Source organism: Bombus impatiens, unplaced genomic scaffold, assembly GCF_000188095.3.
Source record: "Bombus impatiens unplaced genomic scaffold, BIMP_2.2 scf_0099, whole genome shotgun sequence".
Classification (NCBI taxonomy): Eukaryota; Metazoa; Arthropoda; class Insecta; order Hymenoptera; family Apidae; genus Bombus; species Bombus impatiens.
The window spans coordinates 967,453-992,095 of NT_176518.1; the positions used below are offsets into that span (position 1 = coordinate 967,453).

The 24,643-nt window shown below is 30.9% G+C and overlaps 2 protein-coding genes across 10 annotated transcripts in view; both read right to left on the reverse strand.

Annotated features, from left to right (window-relative positions):
* Nucleotides 1-1,970: 1,970 nt before the first annotated feature.
* Nucleotides 1,971-17,319, reverse strand: LOC100749468 (glycerophosphocholine phosphodiesterase GPCPD1). Of its 9 annotated transcripts, none has more exons than XM_033318481.1 (16): nt 10,425-10,683; nt 8,785-9,015; nt 8,488-8,699; nt 8,218-8,387; nt 7,946-8,124; nt 7,737-7,871; nt 7,538-7,648; nt 5,771-5,924; nt 5,551-5,698; nt 5,233-5,458; nt 4,546-4,626; nt 3,777-3,932; nt 3,279-3,706; nt 3,056-3,203; nt 2,906-2,981; nt 1,971-2,803 (listed from the first exon to the last, which is right to left on the reverse strand). In XM_033318481.1, the coding sequence occupies exons 2-16, from the start codon at nt 8,929-8,931 to the stop codon at nt 2,673-2,675; spliced, it is 2,502 nt and encodes an 833-aa protein (XP_033174372.1). In that variant the 5' UTR covers nt 8,932-9,015; nt 10,425-10,683; the 3' UTR covers nt 1,971-2,672. The 9 variants fall into 9 exon arrangements, with proteins under 9 accessions (XP_033174372.1, XP_033174376.1, XP_033174373.1 ...); XM_033318485.1 differs by having other exon boundaries at nt 1,971-2,834; XM_033318482.1 differs by lacking the exon at nt 10,425-10,683 and adding an exon at nt 17,074-17,319 and having other exon boundaries at nt 1,971-2,981; nt 8,785-8,909.
* Nucleotides 17,320-20,068: 2,749 nt separating this feature from the next.
* LOC100742132 overlaps nt 20,069-24,643 on the reverse strand; it is a 92,609-nt gene continuing 88,034 nt past the window's right edge. Inside the window, exon 18 of the mRNA XM_024364530.2 lies at nt 20,069-22,321. Within this exon, the coding sequence (XP_024220298.1) occupies nt 21,863-22,321 (459 nt within the window). The 3' untranslated portion in view covers nt 20,069-21,862. The remainder of the gene's footprint in view (nt 22,322-24,643) is intronic.

A 24,643-nucleotide genomic window follows, 5' to 3' on the forward strand; every position in this document is an offset into this window, starting at 1 on the left:
TAATAAACTGGATCCAAAACTGAATACACAAGTAAATTGTTTTTATTAATAAATGTCTAACTCTTTTTTTAAATATTTGTGATCTATAATCTAAATATATTATATTAATTATATTTAATCTAAAATTATCATGCTTTTTACTTTATGAAAGAGGTATTTATGGTCGAGTTATGTTTCAAAACTATGAAAAAGTAATAAAAGATAATACTCATATATATACATATATACACACATACATACATACATATATGCGCATATGATGACATTATTGATTTTTTATAATTCCATGTATAATTTTCGCAAAATTTAGCAAAACATTAGGTAGGAATTCTTTTGTGAGGACAGAGAGAGAAGAGACATTTTAGTGGAATTTGTGTAGTAATAAACTTAAAGATTAGTTGTAAACTTTAATTTTCGAAAACTAGCGTTTTTCATGAATATCTATTGCAAATACTCACAATTTATTCTTTTAAATTTTATTCCGGAAATAAGTAAATATTGTTACAATAGTAATTGCATTCACATTTAAATAATTTATATCACAAAAATAGTCTAGTTTAGAAGTTAATATTAATGTTACCACATTATGGTCGTATTGCTCACATGTATAATTTTAAATATGTTATTATATAATTAATATATTATTTATAAACACGAGGCATTAGAATCGTATATCCCGTTGATTCTTATAAGTTGAATAAGTTAATTACAAATGTAAAAAACTGTTTAAAGTACAGTTAATTAAACAATTTTCCTAAGTAATAATGATGATTACTTTAAGTAATCTTAAAGTATCTAAGATTTATGTATAAAATATCCTAAAGAATAAACAAAGTACTTTGAAGATTTAGTTATTATGTAATTTATCTACATTAATAAATAAACTGTATGAAGTTTTAATTTTTATTTATCACATCAAAATGTATTTGAAGTTAATTATCTCGACCTTCGATATAATTTTCAGCTAAATAAAAAGTAAACGACCTATAACGTGTTAACTGCGTATCATATTCGACATTTATTTTCAAATCAGGTACTTTGAGTAATCAAGTTAGGAGCTTCAAATGCAAATGCAAAAATATTATTTCTTATTAGCTTTTTTAATGTTCATATGTGCGTGAATATTTTTGTATACTTATAAAATCGATTAAATATTATCGTTATAATTCCTCGTTGTATATGCTCGAACTATCGTTTAATAGGGGAAAGACAAAAACAGACACAAGATTAGAAATCTGAAATATATATGATGTTTATCAGTATTATACACTTGAAGATTGTAATGCAATAATACCTACGTGTGTCAGAATTTGCAAAATTCTACAAATGTATTTCAATTATAAACTTGTCGAATCCCGATTTATGTATGTTTATTAACTGGTTTATTATAATGCATAGCCTCTATGACAATAGAAAAGATCAGTAACCAACCCCCTTGACGCACTGTACACATGCATTTACATACGTGATCCCATAACATATTTGTGGTATACTTCTCTAAACCATCAACAGATATTCTGTATATTGTTAGAATCATAACGATTGATACAATCACTCTCTTTAGTTGTATAGCGTACTACCAATGCGGTATAACGGTATAAATTATCTTCTCTGTTCAAAAACTTTGAAAAGATATTCGCGTGCTACTCATTTTGTCACTGATGAGGTTATCGGATAAGATTAAGATTGATCAGGCATAAAAGTCTGGACAAAAGAAATGTTATCTATAAAGCGAATGAATAATCTTATTAAATTTTACAATTGTACTTATTTGTCAAAGGAAATCAAATAAATATTTGTAACAATAACCATATTATTATTTAATATGGAAAAGAGCGTTTTTTTTTCTTTTCTACAATTATACTGATTTTATATTTGCATACAATTATTTTTTTTTTAATTTAATAAAGGATTTTTTACTTTGTTTTTCTCTTAATTCATATTGTAAAATACTTTGAAACATAAATAAGTGAATCTGAAATATGTATATTTATGAAAATTAATTATTGGCAGCTTTTGTCTATATTCAAAGCTGTTAAAAACAAATCGCATCGTTCTTTTAAAAAATGTTTTTGATAACTTATTACAAAAAAGTATACATTCGTGACATCATTCATTTGTCAGTGTTTCTGTCAATTTGCATTTCTTTTTTATTAATGTTTAATTAACAAAGGAAGGAATATATATAAGAGGGGTGACTTCTTTCTATGAACTAAATGAAATATTGAGAATATTTGTACTAAAAACTTGCAACTCCTGTATTCATCTGCCATAGACAGAATAACAAAAGTTGATATCTTTTCCTACAGCCATTGAACTTTATCAACATTAAAAAAAAAGGCCATTGTATAAAGTAAGACATAATATGAAATGGACAATTAAGTCGATCGATTGCAGGAATGATAAAGTGACGTGAAAAATACAATCGGTCGTCTTTCTTGTGCATTATATGAATATATTCTGTGTAATGGCCGTTAAGGTGATCCACTTTTACGGATCTAGGACTGTTGGGAAAACCAGAACTGTTTAACCCCTTTAGTGTAAGTATTATAGTAAATTATAAGTTACAAAAAATTTTCTTCGGCTTCGTCCTTCCTTTTGTGGTAAATCTTTTTTTAGGTAGTGTCTTCTGTGCCAAACCATGACATGAATGGCTTCCTAAAGGAGAAACATCAAAGACAGTCTTTCGCAGACTCATCCTCTCCGTAAATTTCTGGTAACGCTGTCGTTTGGCCACATACTAAATCTGAGATACTTTTAGCTTTTACAGAGTGGCCGAAGGATTTTGCGCAAACGCTGAAATCTTTTGTCATTTCACTGATCTCATTGCTCTCCTGATGGTCACATGTACTTGGTAATTTAATGGTTGACATGGGATATATATTATCACCAAGATTGTTCTTACCAAAAGATGCGAGTGAGGATGTAGTTGACGTGGTTGTAATCATATTTCGCGATTTGTCGATCTCCATGTAGTATTCCTAAAATAAATTAAATTGTGCTGTTCGTTTTTTCCTGTATTTGTAAGAATATAAATATTAGTACGACTACTAACCTTCTCTGTATTCAAAGAATTAGTAATTTGTGGTTGCGGTGCACAACTTTGATTACATTGTGCCAAAGCTATTAGTGCCTTTTGATTTTCTCTTGCATCAACCAAAAATATGCTTTCTTTGACTTCCTTTGCGTTGTATTCATCAATTCTACAGATAATATTAAATAATTATAACATATCTTTGTTTATAAGTAAATAATTCACGTGCTTGGAGATTACTCACTTGTCATAAATTACTGCATGCAAACCAAGTTTCTTTAAATGTCGAATTGTATCTTTATCATTATTGTCATCTCCCCAGCAAAAGATGATTAAACCAGCATCCTTTACAAATTTAACTTGTGACGGATCCCTAAGAATATCTTCGGTATGGACATTAATTCCTAAGATATCAGCTGCTAATGCATGTCTAACAGCCATTGGTACAGTTTGACATCTTGGATCATGATAAGTAGGATATTTTGAGGTAATGCCTTGTGTTAAAAATACTACCGGATACTTATTTTGTTTAAGACGGATCATGGCACAGATATCTGGATTAAATGATGAGAAAACGATTTTCCTATCTCCCCCATATTCTAGTACGACTTTCAATATAATATCCAAATATAGATTGAGATCGAAAGGATGGTTAAGCTCGAACGTGCCATCCTGTGTAAAATAATAAAAATAAAATAATAAAAATACTAAATAGATAAAAAAATAAATTTATTACTTTTACCTTCAATTGCATAGTCCATTTAATTTCAATATTACATCCGACATGTTGTTCTAATTCTTGTAATACTGTCTGAAGCGTTGGAAAAGGCTGATGGTCTTCTAAATCTTCATCAAAAAATTTTGGATTCTTTTCACGACCTTCAGCCACATGATAAACCTGTAAGAAAATTTTATTTTGTAAAGGATTTATAAAATGAAGCATTTCGTCAACGTAACGCTGTTAGATCATAAAAAATTGGTGAAAGTAGTACAATGTTTGACGTAAGAGACTTTTTTGAAGCCAAATAAAAGCAAACACTCTGGAGTCATGTGAATATATTAAATATATAATATCATGGAAGGCATGATATTATCTACATGCTGTGATAATGTGATTTTTTATACATATTTTCGATGAACAAGTTCGCGCCCCCGTGCGGAGGCAAATACGCACAGTCAGAGGGGAATGAAACTGGTGAAAGATTATTAAAAAATGATCTTTAAGATCTTTAAAGCATTTCTGCAAAAAGATCATTTGGTGATATTACATAATAAGTAAAAAATATTTTTCCACTGAATTTACATACTTTGATATCTTACAGTATCAAGATTAAGCTTTTAATCCAAGCATAAAATGTACGATATTGTGGTACAATGATGTGGTATTAAAAATTAATTTTATTTGGTTTTAGAATAAATTTTAAACAGGCATGCATCGAGTTTTTTAAAATAACTAATTTGTTATATATTTTGGCGACGAGTTAGGCGGCGCAAGCGGTATGAAAGCTCACCAGTTGGTTAACCCCCTGCTCAGCTTTATCAACGAAATACAGCACCTTACCCAACGAGTCCCACCACGGGTAATAAAAATCCTGTTGAATATTAAAAAGAGAAAAGTACGAATAGGTATGTTACACCTATAAATTCATGATTGCATGTCTGTGTATCTACATACGATACAATCCCTGAAGTAACTGATTTCTCCTTTAATACAAAAAAGGACATAAAAAGCAAGTTATTAATACGCGTAGCAGTTTTAACAAGCCGCATTCTATGTGATTAATGGTAGATGAGAAATTATATTAAATGCACCTTATTAACTTTCTAATTGATTATGTAATTAGAAATATATAGTGACTTATTATTAACATTCCTTAATAGTTAATGAAGTTAATGTTATAATATTCTTACTTATTTTTTGGACACACAATGTTAATTATTTAGTTTATATTATTCGTGTATTAGTTGTTAACAAATTAAGTGTAAATAAGGTTTTTAAAAAGTACTTAATGTTATTGAATTGTATATGGTTTATAATAAAATAAAAAAATAAAATCCATTAAATATACGTTGAAAATATAAAAATCTGTAAATAACTGTAAAAGTGAAATATATATATGATGTCAGTGAAAATAGCATAAATTATTCAAGTTGAAATATATATAGAATCAAAGTAGTTACATATTCATAAAAATTACCTTCAACAGATGTAACTGCTCCAATGTAAGGTCCTTAACAGGTATTTCCAACATATCCATAGCTTCTATTTGTTTCTTGCGTTTTAATGAAATAGATACATAAAAATCGTGGTAAATAACCGGTATATGATCTTTAGACAGTTGGACGTCAAATTCAACCATATCAGCTCCATGGTATGATGCAGTCTTTAAAGAAGCTATTGTATTTTCACGTACATTAGCACAGCTACAAATAAATTGTAATATATAAATTTCAGCTCATCTAAATAATTTCTAAAAAATGTTATCTCTTTAATAACTTTAAAGATAATAACGTACTTCTTTGTTTGAAAGGATGTACCCAATCCTCTGTGTCCTACATCCAAGCCAGACCACCGTTGTTCCCAATGTTTTGCATATGAAATATTCATATCCCATGGATAATCTGGAATTGACTTTATCACAACATATTCCACTGTAAGTTGCCCTAAAAAAAGATATATATAGCATTATCATCAATAATATTCAATACTAAAAGATAAAAAAGACAATACTATACCAATTGGTCTATGTTTTGTGCTTGTAATTGGTACTGTTAGAAGCCCAACACTGGACTGTAACGTGCTAGGCAAGATGTAGCTGAAACCGATATGACTTGGTGGTTCTCCTGGAAAACATCTTGAGCTGTACACGTAGTAGTCCACTAAGTATGCCTGAAAAGACAACTTACTTAATATACATGGAAAAATACTACTATTTATAACAACACCAAATGCTTGCATCAATAATTTTTGCTCATCCATTATAGAGCTTGCCTCAACATTAATTAACTCCAATGATCAAGGAAATATGAAAAAACTTTTTTTGTGAATATGTATCTCTAATTTGAGAAACAAGTAAATTAGAGATTCTAATGAAATGTGGTAAAATTTTATGGCAAATTATTAAAGATCCTTGACCACTAAAAATCGTAGGAATTAAATTATATCATTAAAGACATGTGTACATCTTTTGCTTTTCCACAAAATTCTGTTAAGTCTTTGGCAGATTCAAATAATTTGTAGGCAAAAGCAACAAATTACTAGTGAATGATAAAACAAAGGGCGATAATTTATTTCCTACATAATCTGCCTGATGACGCGTATCCCGCAACACCTGCCGATCATTCATTATTAAATTTCGATATCAAGTCTGCAAGGTTTGTAATTCAGATTCAGAAGATTCTGACAGCTTAGCCTGGTATTGGCCGCGCAGCGGTGTCACGTACGGTACAGTAGAGTTGGTCAGAGCTAGAAAATATTAGTAGTACACTAAAAGGATATAGGAGTGATGGGAGCCTCACCATTTTCGACGCACACAGATGGATATGAGGTGTGACAGCGTTGACATCTCTAAATTCTTGGGGTTGTTTAGGATGGCTACAACTCACGTAAACCGATTTCATACAATGAATAGAATGCATAATTTACATGATAAATATTGTCAAAGTCCGATATTTTAGACTATGATAATGCAATGCGCTTTAGAAAATTTTGCGATTTACGAGAGATTAGCCTAAGGATAGGTGCGGTAGGGCGAACGACAATCAAAACCATCATATCTCTGTGTGATGTCATGTGACACAGATGTAAAGTGGTAGACGATGCTTTAGCATCGATACATCAGATTGCATGTTAGCATCATCATTTGCACCAGAGCATCATCAATGTCTTGCTTTGTACAAAGCTGACGGTTGTCTTCGTTCCAGGCCAGTGCGCGTGACATCGCTCCTGGTTTCCAAGGAGGGCAATAGCTGCTGAACAAGTTTAATTATCTTTTACCAAGTAATTTGAACAAGTCGCGAGAGAAGACGTGGCCGGCCTACTCGTGGTCTACTGAAAACTCACATGGTATGGTCAATGCGTATCTTTAGTGTGTCTAATTTTTTATATGAATTACCACTAGTTCGTAATTTATTGCTCTGCCACATCTACAATTTTTATTAATCTTTCTTATTCATTATTTATCTGCCACTTAATAAAGATGTACTTTTATCATTGAAGTTAAGATGTCAAATCAAAAGAAGACATTTTGTTCTCTGATCGTTTGTGTGTTTTTACAGTTAGCTTATATATTACTGAAGACAATGCCTTCGATGTCTCCATCTGTAGACCTATCCACGACGAATAGGCTGGTTTGAAATAAGTATTGAAGATCTACCCTATGTACATAATACAATGTCATACAAATTATAAGTAATGCAAGCAATAAATACCAACCAATGGTTATTCATTCAGTTGTGTATTTACTATGATTTCTTGATGAGGCACTTCATATGATTACTTACGATAGTTTCAGGATATCGAACCGCGACATTGAAGATAACAAATTCGTCTTCATTATAAGCTCGACCAAATTGCTCCTGTATCTTGAAACGAGCTTCTTCATCATTCATTGCCTAAAATTATAACAAGAATATATTATTATAAAAATAAATATGATAATCATTGATTTTTATAAAAAAAACGTAGTAGAATTATACATACCGCAATTTCTGTAATACTAAAGGCAGGTTGATCAACAACATCTTGTGTATCCATAGAAAGACTATCATCTACACAATCGCCACCAAATTGTGGCAATTCTAAAGAATTGTGCCTAACTAGATTTACAGGTGTCATCTAAATTAAAAAAGATGTGTTCTAATTCTCAATTTTTAAATATTAATGTACAAATATGTAATTTTAAAACACACCTTAATGTGTACTTTCCTATTTTGTAGTCTATTTTTCCATAATTTAATTGGATTATTAAAAAGCTTAAATTGTATCACAGTTTCATCGGTCAACCAGCCCCGTTCAATTTTACAGTAGCCGTTGTAATAACCGAACTTATCCGGATCTGGCAATGTGTCACTAGTAAAATTGCTAGATGCTGTAACAAATTCATTTACTTAATGTTGCAATTTATAATAAAAATATAATTTTTTAATTAATTAATCTATATAAAATATACTTGATTACATACTGTTCTTTTTGATAAAGCGTGGTGTCATATGAGTTTCCCATCTACGAATGATAAGAGTTTTGGCCGAATTTTTAGTACCATTAGATTGACAGATGACTGCAACAAAATATCGGAACTCTACATCAGCATCGATGGGAAGTGCAACCTTTTGCGAAAATATTTGTCCACCTCTAAAATTTACAAATTTCATTTATTATATTTTAAGTAAAGTACACGAAAAGTAAAATAATATAAATCATCATGAATATCTAAATGTTTATCTTCACTTACTCATCATCTACATCACCAAATGAGTTATCTCCAGCATTGTCATGTATATCATCACTATAAAACTCTCCACTACTGTTGTTATCAAAAATTGTTGGAGAATCCCGACTGCCATGTTCTTGTGACAACTGGATTGCCTGGTTGTGATTCCAAGCACCCAGTTCAGGCAAATTACCCACTACATATAAGACTTCACTCTTTTCTAATTTATGTACCTGATTAAAATTAAAAAGAAGTGAAGGAAGTTATTCTAAAATTATTGGTTTAATGAGTAACAATACTAATATCAGTACTAATTACCTGGACTCTAAAAATCCAGTCCCTTTTAGATCCCCTCATGTCTGATGTATGTTCAGTCGCCACCTCGATGAAGTTAGTCTCGCGTGGTACCTCTTGCTGCTTGTGTTGCACCCCCTCTTTGTTCTCTATAAACCATATCCGCTGCATATTACTATGTTTTCTTTTTCTCACTGTTTTTCTCTTTCAATTCTCTGTGTTTCAAGGTGTGTTCAATTCACATCAGCTAATTTTCTGTAATAAGGGTCTTATTGTAAGGAAGATTTTAGAATAGCAATCAAATGGGATAATTATTAGATAGATACAATTTTTATGAAAATTGATTTCTGTAAATTCCTTCTATAATATATATTATTATCGACAATAATATATTAAGAATTATTCCTTATATTTAATACATAGGATATTACTTAATATAGTTTTATCACTTTTTGATCAATGTAAATAATTTTTGGAATCTATTAAGCATTATCAAAATTTTAAGAGAACACTCAAATGATTATGTATACAATTGTTAAATTAAATTCCAAATATGAAAAATATTGGATTTTTATACATTTTTTAAAACAGTTTTCAGATCTTTAATATATGTATATTTCATGTGTGTATTGTATGTACATATGTATATTATTTGTTTCACAAATATACATATTTTTAATATGTTTAAATCATTTTATTTATTTATTTAGAATTTATAGATTTTATTAAAATGTTATTAATGTTATGTTTACTGGGAAGGTTTAAACATGATAATATTAAAACAAATTATAATATATAAGATAAAACACTGTGTTATTCAATGGTGAACAACCTTTAAAAGTGAAAGCAGAGAAAAGAAGAGCTTAAAGAAATAAATTTAAAATAATATAACATTTTGTGATTAATTATTAAGAATAATTTGACTATCATACATCTAGAATTCCTTTTTAATGTAGAAATTTTTTCATAAATAACGTAACTTTATATAAAATAAGTTTTATAAAATATAGTTTGGGAACAAACATAAAAAATAATTTTACATTTTGCATATTTTTAAAGCAGTTGTAGATTTCTGATATTTTACGAAATTGTTTGCAAGATAATTCCCTTTGTATTAATACATAACAATAGTAGATTATTGCAACATGCTAAATACACGAATACATTTTGCGCTAGTAAAATATAGCACAGTACGGTACAATGCGATAAAATATAGTATAAAAACTGCACCAGCACACACCAATACATGAAACAAAAGCGAAACATCCAGCACTCTTTTTTCAGTAATGAAGTTTGCAGATTATTCAATAATAAATGCAATATTGAATCTGGAGAGCACATGTGTCAATAATATATAAATATTGGCAAATGTGAAATAATTTCTGTGTCATGTCATATGTGAGTTTCGTATAATGAACAAAGCAAACCTTCTAAGTTGTTGTCAAATCACGATCATACAGATATTTTCGCAATTTTAATGGGAAAACTACTTATATGGAAATACACTGATGTAAGAAAGTTTGAAAACAGCTTTCAAACATGTCGGAAACGAGGAAAAAATAGAAAACAATTTGGTTAGTGAGAAAAATGTGAAGATATTCAATCTCTGTTTTGAATTGATTTTGAATATTAAACGGTATCATTTCTGAAAATTGTTAGTTTACCTATTATATCGAAAAAGTTCGGTGGGTTTTACTCGTAAAGTTTGATTGGCAGCCTGGTATTCACCTCGTACAAGAATGCGTGTTATTTGACGAATGCCCAAGGCAGTCGCTCCATATTTTTTAACGAATTTGTCATAATTCGTCTCTTCACAGTACAGCACAACTATCTTAACTGACACGAAACGACTTACACGAGTGCAGCACTACACCTTACACCGCAGTAGTTTTTCTTGCACGAATGAAGTAATGGTCGATTTGGCAACGCCGTGAACATGGAAGTGACGACAACGATGGCTCAGTAGAACCTCCAATTCAAACTGATTAAATTTATTGTACTTTGAGAAATCTATTATATACTAATTTTATTAAAAAATACATATGCATTAGTAGTAATATTACTAACTGTACTTCTTAGTAAGTCAAAAATATTTTATACGATGCAAATATTCAGATATTCTTACTTAACTGATCTTCCACAAAATTTCGAGTAGTTACTTCCTGTCCGCCATACTGTGGCGAATACAATAAACGATATATTTATCGAGTAAAAGTAATTTTTTATATTATTTTTCTTCTATGTATACTTTTGTGCAATATTCCGAAAATAGGAATTTTTTAATAAACTATTTCGATACGGATTGTTGTATAAAAAAATAACATTTTAGTTTCGATGTCGTAACAGTTCGTCTCCATTACTCGCAAAATTTTCAACGCCTCTTTCACATTCACTTAAGAACTTCCGTTATTGCCATACACGGTATGCAATAAATCAATGTTCAACTTTCAAAGACTTTCTATCAGAACGTTACATTTCCATCGCTAAATGCAATAATTTGCATACATCAATTTTGAACGACATACATACTATTGAGGACAATACCTATAAAACGCGCTACATAATTTCGTTACCTTAGCTGGGGGTATCGATATATGTGTAAGGATAATGATAAGTATATATCTCCTTTTATTCTGTTATTTCCTTTTGTCTTCTCATGAGTAAATATACATATGACAAAAATTTTAACACATTCGATTGGAAGAAGGGTAGTAGTGACAACAGGAAAACACTCGTTAAAAAAATCGACCATAGGGGAACTAGAATAAGAGTAGCGACGCATTAAAAGAGGAAACTACTCAATGCAAAACGATGTGCCAATACTATATCTACTTATCTTTTCGCAACTGTATATAATAAGAACATCCAATTAATTACAACTGGTAGCTATATGTATATGAATCAAGCACAATCATTAGCGTTTCTATTTGGTTTCCAATATGTGTCTCAAATATTAGAATATTCTTCTGATTTTTTAAAATATTTAAATTAAATATTTTTAATTGCCATTTTTGTCTATACAATATTTAGTTTTTCTAATTATTTTATTTAAAATAATAAAAATGTGACAATTTACATTGCAATATAAATATAAGAGCAGTAATATGAACATATCTGTCTATTAAAGATATTACGATACGTTTTAATGTTTTTAAAAACGTGTTAATAGAACGTATTTTTGCTAAATCATATGTTTCTTGGAATACATCTTGGATTATACCCTAGAAACAAATGTAACACTGCACCATATTAGAATATGTAATAGTCATGCAATGCCAGACCTGGTTCGGCTTCGAGTTTGACTATTGAAACATGAAAGGTGTATAGGTGTCATATAGTAATATATAAACTTAAAACTCGTATAAAGATAGAGTCATTTGTTATCAAATCATTAAGAATTGCAATTTGTTGGTTCTAAATAACTTAGAATGTTCCTGACGATTATGAAAAATATTCGTGATTTGACTTGCGACTTGGCGAAATAAGAATAAGAAATTATGATTAAAAAAGAAATTAATTTCTCATTGAAATTTATTGTTCTATTTGCTTTTTAATAGCAAAATTTCTTCATGACTAATAGCTAATATGTCTTATATATCAGAAAATTACATTCTTTTCATACCTGTTATTTTGGAACTTCAATTGATAAGCGAAGAAAGTATATACGCAACATTGTTCCTTTTCTTTTCTTTGATTTGTAATTATAAAATACCTACAATTATAGCTATAAATAAATTTCGTGGATAAATTTCGTGGACATTTCTTAAAACGAATGTTTTAAAAATTTTTCGTTTAGATATAAATAGAATCTATATTCTAGAAAGATTAAAAATTTACAATACCCTTAATTCTGGCAAAACTATCTACTACAATACTTTGAAATTAATTATTGTTAAGAGAAAGTACACTTTACTCTGGTATCACTATTGCAGCAAGCAAGCAGTAGATAGCGTTTCTATCTGTTTAGCTATTAAATCTTGAATTTTTGATTAATATAATATTAATCTGATAAATACAATATTTGATTTATACAATATTTTATATGGATAATATCGATCATTTTCATATTTAATATACAAAATTACACACCTAGTTAATATCTACACATCTCTTATGAAATATTTATATTTTTCAGTTTATATTATTAAAATGTTATATATATTACATTAAAAATCATATATAGAGTCATTAAAATCACAGGTATCTTTTAAAATTTATATTTTACGTAACCAGGAAAATCTGGATCCCAACTTACGAGCATTTATACTTAGAATTTCTACTTGCCAACACTTTTGCACGTGCGGTGTGTATTTTTTAAGGCCAACGTAACTTGATGAGTTGCAAGAAATTGTCTTAACAAAAAATATTTAAGAAAATATAATTGCGCAACTTCTTTTTTAAAGATTCTTTCAACAGAACTTAAGGTTCGATTGCTTGTGGCGCAGTAATGTATTGGTATAAATGAAGAAATCAATATCATTCCTTTGTCAAAGGTATTTGCATTATACCTATTAAAAGTACTCTACGCTATTAAATATAATATTTCTCTTATAACATTACTCATAATTAATTTGACATATAATGCATACATTTTTTTAATTTTATGAATATTGTATTTTCTGTAAGGATTATTTTTACAGAATCTAAAAAAGAACTATCGTGGAACGCCATTCATTTTTATGATACAAGAATTACAACTTGATTTAAGCAATATGTTCTTTATGTGTTTATTAATTTATCGTATATGAAAGTTCGAGATTTATTTATTGTTCAGCTGATAAATCATGTATGAACTCTCGACTATACGTATGATAATATGCTACCTTACTTTAACTTCTAAGAAAAAGTGGATTCACAGAATATAAATCTATTTGTGAAACCATTTTTGTTTAAAAGACGTCCAACCACGAAGTAAAAGAATATTTTTTAAGAATTATTTAAGTCATATCTTTCACAGTAATATATATTTATTTGACAGAAGTGAAACATTACACTATTCCGCTGGTTTCTAAGAATGCTTTTACTTTTTGCGGTATAAAGGAACATTACGATGTCGGATATTATTACGTATTTAGGTAAATATATCAATACATAGCTAAAAATATTTATTAGATATCATTTTTCTCTCTACTTTATTTTGTTACGATTTTAGTTTTCTCAAAATTAGATGTTTGAATTATCATCATTTATATATTAATTAATTAATATATTTTTATTATTTATATACAAATAATTCTTGACATGAGTTCAACGACATAAGAAACAATGTTCAAGGTCTCACAAGGTCGAGAACGACAAAAATAATCTAGAATATTTGCAATGTCGTTCCATTGGACAAAAATATCTGTCTTTAAAATGATTTTCAGTTTCAAAAATAACTTTCTTGAATCCTGTAAATTACGGTTTTGATATATTTTATTACGTTTATGTATTTCAACAGAAGAAGCTTTAAGAGAAATTGCGAATATTTAATCCTGTATGGAAATCTACGTATTTGGCTGCAAAGCGGCAATTTTTTAAAAATAAGTATTCTGAAATAGAATTTAAACTGGATATGTATAACGTCTATTATTTGGACACAGTTCAATGTTTCTTGAACACTGTTGATTGTTGATCACTGAATTCAAAATATAATTCAAGATAAAAGAATATCATATAAAGAAAACTCCAAAAATAAAAAGAAAATAATGAAAATTATATATGTAGTTAAGGATAGAAGTTCTATATATTTTTTTAGTTGATAGAACGATCGCATGTGCTTGATCAGTTATTTCAAGATTACCCTGTATAGCTTTCGTCAAGGTTTTTAGCGATTATTGTTTAAATATTTTACGTTTTATGATTCTACAAAAAGTATACTTTAAAAGGATTCACTTTACTGCTTGTTTTCAGCAAACAAAAAATTTTAGTTATGTATCTGAAAATTTATTTTCATTTGCTTTTTATGTGCGATTTTCATCATATAGTTTATATTAGACAGAATAATGATCAAGCGTTGTGAAAGTCATGCTAAGTTACATATCGATCTGTTCGAATCATAGATATATATATACTGGTGCACACTTAACAAAGATGTAAAAAAGGCTGCTTAAAGAAACAAAACTAATGCAATTATTCTGATGCCATTGTTCTATTACCATTGACACAAATACATTGTGCTCGTAATCGTTTATACCTCCATTTTTTCATTACTTTGCTATTGTCGCGTGTAATTAGCGTCTAAATAAAAAAACACTATTTCTTTTTCTACAAATAACACTTCACAAATAATGTTTCACAAACGAACACTCAAAATATTTTTTTCTCAGGCTTCTATTTCATTGTATGATTTATAACTATCGTGATCGACTTAACCATTCGATATCAATTATTCAGTGGAAGATCAAAATTACAAGCAATCATTGTTACATCTAACCAAACAGTTGTTCATTAATTAATAAATTATAGCGTATATTTTAAACTATACTCACTATTATTATTTGTAACATTAATTTTTTCTTAACTGAAGTTTCTTTTTTTTTGAAAATATTTCATTAACTATTTATAATTGAATAAATTATATGTATTATTTCTTTTGTATTGTGTGTTATTACTATTATCATTATATTATAAACATCTTTGTATTAAAAGATATGTACATTTCCTAGGGATACCAAAACGCCATCTGTCCATGATTTTTCTTGGATCGCCATGTTTTAAGGTTAGAGGATAAAGCGCGCGTGACATTGTTAATTCGATTTGAAAGTTTTTCTGTATAGCATATAACGCTAGTCGCTCTTGTGCAATATTTGCACGTCATGAAATTGCACATTCTCTTAGCACGACGTACGTCATTCCAAAGTTAGCAGGGAAATTATGAAAAATTATACAAAATTAATGTACATAAAAGACGTACATTGGTATGAAATTATTTTTATTTAATGTGATTCATTTAACGTGGTTATGAAGTCCTAATAATATACAATAGACGATAATGAAGTTCTTTCTCATTTCTGTTTTAATATCTCTTCTATTAAACCAATATCAACAAAGTACATCTACCATAGTATATGTATATGTGACAATGATTTAGTCTATCTAAATTAGTTTGCATACGTATTATGGAACAATTCCTAGCAATTAAAACCGGAAAATAAAAGCTGAAAAAGTTATTTGTGACAATTACTTGCAATCATACCTCGAGTAGTAAGGAAAATTGTTTAAAAAAACAGTTCTTGTTCAACTACAAATAAAAAGAGAATGTGTTGTAAGGTTCAAAGTCCATAAAAATTGATTTATTTCTTATTCGTCATTATAAAATCCATAGTTACATCACTTATTTGTCGCGACATTTAATTAACTGAACTAACCAAATTATTGTTTAATTCGTTTGATATAGAAGTAGAATTGTTTATAAAATTATTATTGTTACGCATTATTCGATGGATCACAAAATCGACAATTTTATTTTTATTCGTGGAATCTTGCGAAGTTCCAGAAGATTTTAGCTTGTTTAGTGTATCTCTATTCTTCGAATCATTATGTCAGGTTGAGCAATGTAAAACATTTAGCCGTATTTCTTTAGTAACATTATTTTTAGTTGTTATTTTTCAACGAAATCTCGAGGCAATTCCGTCAAAAACTGTGTAAAAACGGCGAATATGCCCTTTAAATATGACATAGACGAAGAATTTACTAACAGTAAATTAAGATTATTCTCGTTTACACAATGCATGTATATGATATAATTATAAATTTGTACAACGATAAATCGATACGCAGCTGTCACATTGACTCATCGACTGCGAACTTTCAATTTATTGTAAAAGGATTCATGTGATTTCATTGTACGGTTTCACGTATGGTTTCGTAATGACGAACAGAATCAATCTAATAAAGATCAAATCAGTTAGGTTGAAAACTGATAGGCAGTAGGGAAATATGTACATCAGTCGAGCGATCGATTCGAGAATTTATCGTTAACGTTCGATAAACTATGGATTTGTTCGTACACATTACGGATAGGTTTTTATTTCACGATCAAGGAGTCTAACTAAGGAGTGAGTTTCGCGACTCTAAATATCGCCAATTACAACACGTGATAAACAATTTGCCGCTTACAGTCGGTAGGAAATAACTTGAATTTTAACTTTAATGTACGAACGGAACATGTGGACGATTAATCGGTGGGATTAGCTTTTTGGAACACACCTTGAAGACAGGTTGACGCAATCACACGGTCTGTCACGTATCAAAAACCAAATGACTGGAAAACATTTCCGTGACGATATTGTTAACGGTAATAAAGTGTAATGATGCATCATTGCTACTCACTAAGTTTTGTCACGTGCACTGTATCAAGCTCTTCTTCTGGTGGGTATCATAGCAAGTGAACTAACTATAAAAAGTAGTCACACAGTGTTTCACAGACGAATGTATAACGTGTGCGCACATCGCGATGATAAAATTCCTACAAATGTTACGAACACAATTATAAGCGAGTAACAAAGGCAAAAAGACAAAGAAAGAGGGAAAGACACGATTTGCCTAAACGGAACAGACAACCTTTGCCGCCGTCGAAATACTACTGACTGTTGGAGTCGGATTTCAATCAGGTTATGCAAACCCTACAAACCCCCACTTTTCTTTTCCTCTTGTATACCTACGCACGTGACTCTCTGATATGGTCAACATCTATGTATGCAGACTCGTGTATACATATGTATATATGATGTATGGACGTGTCACACGATTTTTGTAGAACACGCGCACTATGTTTTGGACTTTATTTTATATTTGTTATACTTTCATATATTTTATTTTAATATTTCATATATCTATATTTTATATTTTGTATAATTTTATATTCTAACTATCTATCGTATGAAGAATTGCAATTTTTATTCAAATTAATTGTAATTTATTCTACATTAATGTATAAAGTAGGGAGAACTATTAATGCATAATACATTTTTTATTTGCAAACATTAATGTATTAGTGTTAGTGTATTACATTAATGAAGGAAGGAACGAACATTTTCAGAAGAATATATCATATTAAAAAAATGTTTAGGATGGGATATTTGCAGAATTATCATTTTTTTGTAAAGAAATATTTTATTAAGAATAAAATGAGATAAATAAGCAACGAAATGTTAATTATTATATAGCTATTTCTTCTGAAATAATTGAACTTTATTTATGCAAGCGCAATTGTAATTGTACGTAACATTATGTAAAGTGTTTGTCGGAAAAATACTCACCATTGATAATTAACGATCAAAAAGTATTTTATAAATCTATAACCCTGATATAGGGAATCATTTAATTTGTACAATCAAAATTCGTAGATTAACTAATTCAGAGATGAGGAAATTAGAAAGAAATGACTATTGTTGTTTTGTATTCTGTTTTATATAAACTTTATTTACAATATATAAAAATTTACAAAAATAAATTGATATATAATACACTACATAAAGTCATACTTCTCTCTATCTAATCACAAGATTCTCGATTGTTTAAGTGTTTATATAATTAAAAGTACATCTTTCACAGCCAATTTTCGATTTTTATATACTTACATACTTATCAAGAATAATCATTTCTTACATTCCTCTTACTTTCTAATTAATGAATTCATACACATTCAATTAATGGAATTTTAGTTGCATCTATGATGCGGTGAACCATAACATGATTATATTGGTAAATGGATGCTATTGCTACATTATTCATTATTATTGTAGGCGTTTCTCATCCAAAAAATACTTCGTCAAACTTGTAAACAATATGTTTGTCATATTTAGAGACGTCATTTGTATGCGAATTGCTTCACACATGACTTCCTTACATAAAATGTGAGTATTTGGTTTCGTCATTAGAAATTTTGCAATATAATGTTGACGGTAATTTTGTTTGTTAAAATTTGAATTTTTGTTGTAGAAAACGTCCATGTTATCTATATGATAATTTTAAATGAGTAAACTAAATGGAAAAAAGAGGTCAAGTTAATATTCGAAATGATATATTTTGTATACGTAATGCTATATACATATAAATACTGTGATTGTAGAATATTAACTTATTACCGTCACGTATGTGTGACGTCCATTTACCATAAAGAATGGAACGTCATTAATATGTGACGTGTTGGAGCGAACGTAGTAAAGTGCATAATAAACAACTGTAATAAATAATGTTATTTTCAGACAAAGAAAAAAAATCTTTTAGCTTTTAATTCAGATTTATTTGTTAGTTTTTAAGGGAATTTAATTTTTTTCTAATTAAAATATTTATATATATCTAATGTTTTCAGAAGCAAATATTACAAGATTTGATCGAATTTAAATTAAAGATTAGCTATATTACAATACGAAGATTATTTACTTCCTAAAACTTGTTAGTTTATTGTTAGATCATTTTCAATAATCTTATCACGAATACTGCTCGCGATCGTAAAATAGATGTTACCAACTTATATCGTAGATAAAGGAACACTAGAGATTGAGCTCTTATCAATATAATCACTTAACGATTCAAAAATATCGAGCAATTTTATTTAGTTCGGAGGTGTGGCAGAAATACAAATAAGGAATTGTACAGAAATCGCTAATTTTATTAAAACATAAAATGTTATGATGAAAATTATATAAGTAACGAGGAATAATTATGAATATCTGACCTTGAGATTTTGGAATGAAAATGGATTGATTTAAATTACGATAAATTTTATTATACGTCCTTCTTCGAAGAACTTTTCTTGTTACGTTCGGTTCGAGCTGTGCACATAGAATAAAGCGGATCCCAATAATCCTAAGGAACTGTCATAAAACGAGGCTTTTTGATTTACTCTTAAGGTCGTTAAGTGGCATAAAACATCTTCGAGTCAAAAGGTTTTTCCATGTTTCCCGGGATTCTACTTGCAAGCGACCAGTGGTGGGGCGATTACCACCGAGCAAGAGTTTTCCTTTGCAACAGCATCGTCTTCGGATTCACTGGTTCATCATTTTTAGAACAGAACATTTTTTTACCAGGTTTTCACCCTTCAATCATTCACCTACTTAACTTACATCTTACTCATCAGCTTAACTATCTTTCCTACAAAGTTGTTGGAAATATATACTATCTTAGCACTGTTAGTCAAGCATTATACTCATTAAACTACTCCGATTATCCTAATCGAAATAGAGGATGGATCAATTCGTGGCGTCGATTGTCTAATCGTAACGGGAATTTACAACTCTCGTTGACGTGTCGCGTCTCTCCGCGAACGGTCGAAAAAACACTTCTAGCTATAAATCAATCATTTTTCAAAAACAATAATTAATTGTTAAAGATGTGAAAATTTAATTAGGAGAGGTGCATTATCAAGAATAATAAAATGCGGTTTTAATGATTTATCTGTAGTTTGCAGTATTACACGCAATTTTTACAAATTAAAGTGATTGAACATTAAGTTATAACGGTATTCGATAGTAATATGCATATTCATAAAAAACAGTAGAAGTTAATCCATTGTTTACACATTCAAAGAACCTTTATCCGGGTTTTTGTACTTAATCAAAGTCTCATGCTTATCTTAATAGAAGTCAGCTGTATTTACCTTGAATATCTGAAGTTTATCCAGACGACGAACAAGGAAAGAAAGTTTCTATACTTGTAATACTTCTCTGATGTGGTAATGAGACTTTATTGCGATAGAGAAATAGAGAGTTTAATGCTGGTCGACAAATAAGATAATGCCTTATCAACGCCACCATTAAAAAACATTAGCTGACGAGAAAACAGAGATAACGGGATGATGTCTGGGGGTACCGAGATTGTTAATTTATCATTATAAGTTGATGAAAAAATATATAAGCCAACTAAGCAATGTACTTGTTCCGGGTCAATGGATCTTGATTATATAAGTTTAAATTTTGTGATTATATTTTCATGTTAATTAGATTATTTTGATATATTATAACAAATTTGTTGTTCTTGGCGTTTGATCGTTTATTTGATAGCCTCAGGTACAGTAATCGCTACATTTTTCATTTGTATAAAAATATTCTTGACCATAATCATTATAGGAATCTGATTAACTTACACAAATCGAAGTTGCACTTAAAAAATCAAGTTATACAATTTCTCACATTTAATATAATATGGATTTATAGAGATAAGTAATGTTTAATCACAGAATCGCCCGTCTAGGATGAGAATGGAAAAATGAAATATTCAAAAGAGCGATTTTTCAAACTCGTTCTAATACGTAACCGTATACTTTGTACAAACAGTGTGAGATCGCGCTATTTGTTGCTTAGATAGAGTTATATACATACATATGTATCCCATGTAAATACTTAGCTTGCAGTTTGTCTTTAGGATAGCTTATCTTAATGCATTTTTCACAATTTGTGATATTTCATATTTTATATTCATTCACGTTTGTTACAAACGTGTTTGTTGAAACAAATGTGCACGCAACCACCGTTTTTTATATTTATGTAATGTTTAGAAAAATACATTATAATTCATAAACATATATTTGGCAACAAGACTGTACAAATATGAATGCCTTTTATTTTTCTGCTTGACAGTCATACATATCGCATGTCGTATACCGTATAAATGGAAGTTTCAATATGCATTTTTAGCGATAATTCGTTCAATTCTTGAATATAAATAACTCTACTGATCGCTTGAATCGCTCACGCAGTGAGTCGGTATATCAACAAACATGATAAAAAAGTTTGAGTTATAATTTATCTTGTGAAATAAATTCAGATTAAAATGTACAACAACGGAACCAATAAGTTCTGTATCCAAAATTCATGTACACAAGATAAGGAAAAAATAAAATAAGCCTGTAATTTTTAACGAAAAATCTCTTTGTCGAGTAGTTTCCACATTGTTACGATCAGCTAAAGCTTAATAGCTCTTGCATAAATCACCGTCTGGTATTATCAATTCGTCGCATTTCATTGTCGCTTTTCATTTTTCGTATTTCTGCTTAAGAGATAAGTCTATCTTCTAATGCCATATATCCGCCATAAATAACGATAACACGTGTACGTATATACCTTTCAACATCACGATATAGTTTCACAATTGCAACAACATTGTGCTCAACTCGCTATCACAATTCGGTCGTAGCCACTCCCCAATATTGTTGCATCCTCGATGCGTCCTGTTCCAGCGAATCTAATCCGTTTCTTTCCTGAATGACGGCGAAATCGTATTCAAGATTATACGGCATCAACCTCTGCAGGCTGCCAAAGTAAGCCGCGTTAGGACCTCCGTTTAGTAATCTTCTTCCGCTACCAAATCGAACGACGGGCGGCCTCGGTAGGGAAGGATTAAAGGACCTGGCACTTCCAAATCTCTTTGATAGAAAAGGCAAATTACCGGCTAATTGAGGCGTGGATCTCGATTGACCTCGTCGTAGGGGAGTCCTTGATAGGGTGTCTAATTCCTTGTCGAACAAGAGTTGAGTATTCTGTTCCAACATATATTCCCAGCAACGGAACTGCTCCTCGCTTAGCGCACCGGATCTCTCGGATACCGTGTCCTCTTGAGCCGTTAAACAAGTGGAGACCTTCAAGTTTTATGTAATATTTTATTATATATATATATGTCGGAGATAAGAGGACACCAGAGCCTTCCCTTTGGAACTTCGGGGAAATCCGTAAAATTGTAATTAAAGTCTATAGTCGTAATTAAACAATTGCCGTCATTCTACTCAATTGTATTTATTTGAGATTTGTGACAATGAGCTTGGGCTCAAGGCCCAACGTAGTCGCCGAACGTAGCCGCAGTCAACGGGACGAACGCTCAGTCTAACAAAAGTATGGAGTAATAATATAGCCCTCATTAAAAGAAATACCCGTAGAGGTACTCGACAGTAAACATTCCAACGGTTCCTTCAGGCAAAATGATTACCAGATGTCGATGCACCTGCACAGCACAAGTTCAGCTAGTCTGAGGACCCGCCAGAAATCTTAGGGTTTTGTTAAAAAGGTTCTTCAAACGGACAAGCAGTCTTTGTCCCAACTATGGGAAGATCGGAGAAATCTATTTTTCTCACGAACAACGCTTCCGCTAGCAACATTCCCTCAAGGGCGGCTAACATCCTTTTCTAGCCACCAACACGAAAATTGACCAATTAACAGCAACGTCAATTTCCCTCACTTTCTGAACGAAGGCTATCCTCGACGAATCCGATGATCTCGTGTCCTTAGACACACTCCACCATAGTTTTCCTCTGCAGCATCATCGCGACGGAAAGTCATTCTCTCGCGAGGTCGTATTAGCGAGTTACTTAGCGTCTTTACGCTCGGTGAATATTGCACGTTTTGACAAAGAGTTAGTTTAGTAATACTTTCACCGTAGTCAAGCAAGTCAAGTACGACTTGGGCTTTGGAAGAAAGCGCATTCTGTTACCCCGTTGACCGCGGTTACGTTCGGCGACTAGTTGTCGCGTTGACCCCAAGCTCATTTTTTTAAAATTTTTTTTTATTTATTTATTTACATTTTATAATTTGTCCAGTAAGACATTTGGTAAAATATTATAGCTTAGTGGTATAATAATATAACATGTGGATGACTATCCCCAGTGGGATACCATCTTCGAATTTGATTGATTTATTTCTTTAGTGTGGTGAGTGTTTGTATGTTAGGTTATGTCTTTTGTGAGATCTGTTGGGTGTTCCTTTTTAGTCTTCTTTTTATGTTTGTTGCGCCGACCGTTTCCGCTGCCAGCCGGTTCGGGTGCGTTGCTATTCTTTCTCTGTACCTTCTTGCATTTCTGTCAATCTCCTCCTTGACCGTTGGTATTCCCAGGTCTTTCCGAATGTCCTCGTTTTTAACGTACCATGGCGCGTTTGCTATTGTTCTGAGTATTTTAGATTGCATTGCCTCTATTTTGGTTATATGGCTCATTGATCATTGCCAAGCTCATTGTCATAAATCTCAAATAAATACAATTGGATAGAATGACGGCAATTGTTTAATTACGGCTACAGACTGTAATTACAATTTTACGGATTTTCCCGAAGTTCCACAGGGAAGGCTCCGGCGTCCTTTTATCTCCGACATATATACAAGGTGGTTGGTAACTGGTGGTACAAGCGAAAAGGGGGTTGTTACGTCGCGTAACCCTCTACCTAGCCCAGGCCACACACCGCGGGCAATATGGCAATCAGATGTCTTCGGATACTCACTGCGTACCCTCACTAGTCTCAAGTATCTTCCATAAATCTCAGGAATTTCCTAGTAGAGGTCCTTCAAACCAAACGTCTGTTCCCGAAGAATTTCTAAAGACTATTGTCTACCACGGCTTGACAAGGGAAAGTTAGTTTTTCTCACGTATGCTGCAACTCCCACTAACCACTTTCTCTCGAGGGCGGTTAAGACCCTTCGTTTAACCAATTAACAACGAAGCCTATTCCCTCACTCTCCTAACTAAAATCGTCACCAACAAATCCGATGGTCCCGTGCGCTAGACACACCCATCCTTAGCTTTCCTCCGACACAGCATCGTCACTCAACTTCACTTCTTCTACATCGTTGGAAAAGTCAACTACTAAGTCTAAAAACTAACCCCTAACGCGGCAGTCTACACATAGCGCGAGAGTCGCCTACTTCACGCAAACCTTTGTCGGTTCTCAGTGTTGTCGAACATACCTCTCCTCTCCTAAATATATTATAGTGCTACGTCCACTAATACATTAACTTCCATTATAAGAGCCCTGCTCTAGCGTACATATCTATCGCATCTTCGTTCGACAAGTTGTTATCTATCTATGCTCATCAGTGTAATCTAAGTGTTGGAAATATATAATTTATAATTCTGTGAATCACAGTGTCATACAAACTCAATCACCCCTATTATCTCAACGGAAATCAGGGGATCGATCAA

Bases quoted from the DNA above. Each gene is read 5' to 3' on its own strand.
- LOC100749468 (XM_033318479.1), bottom strand. From the start codon at position 8,931: ATGCAGCGGATATGGTTTATAGAGAACAAAGAGGGGGTGCAACACAAG. The intron at 8,388-8,487 runs GTAAGTGAAGAT...TGTAAATTTTAG, and splicing joins TTTGGTGATGTAGATGATGA to AGGTGGACAAATATTTTCGC. The intron at 3,707-3,776 runs GTAAAAGTAATA...TATTTTACACAG, and splicing joins AATGGACTATGCAATTGAAG to GATGGCACGTTCGAGCTTAA.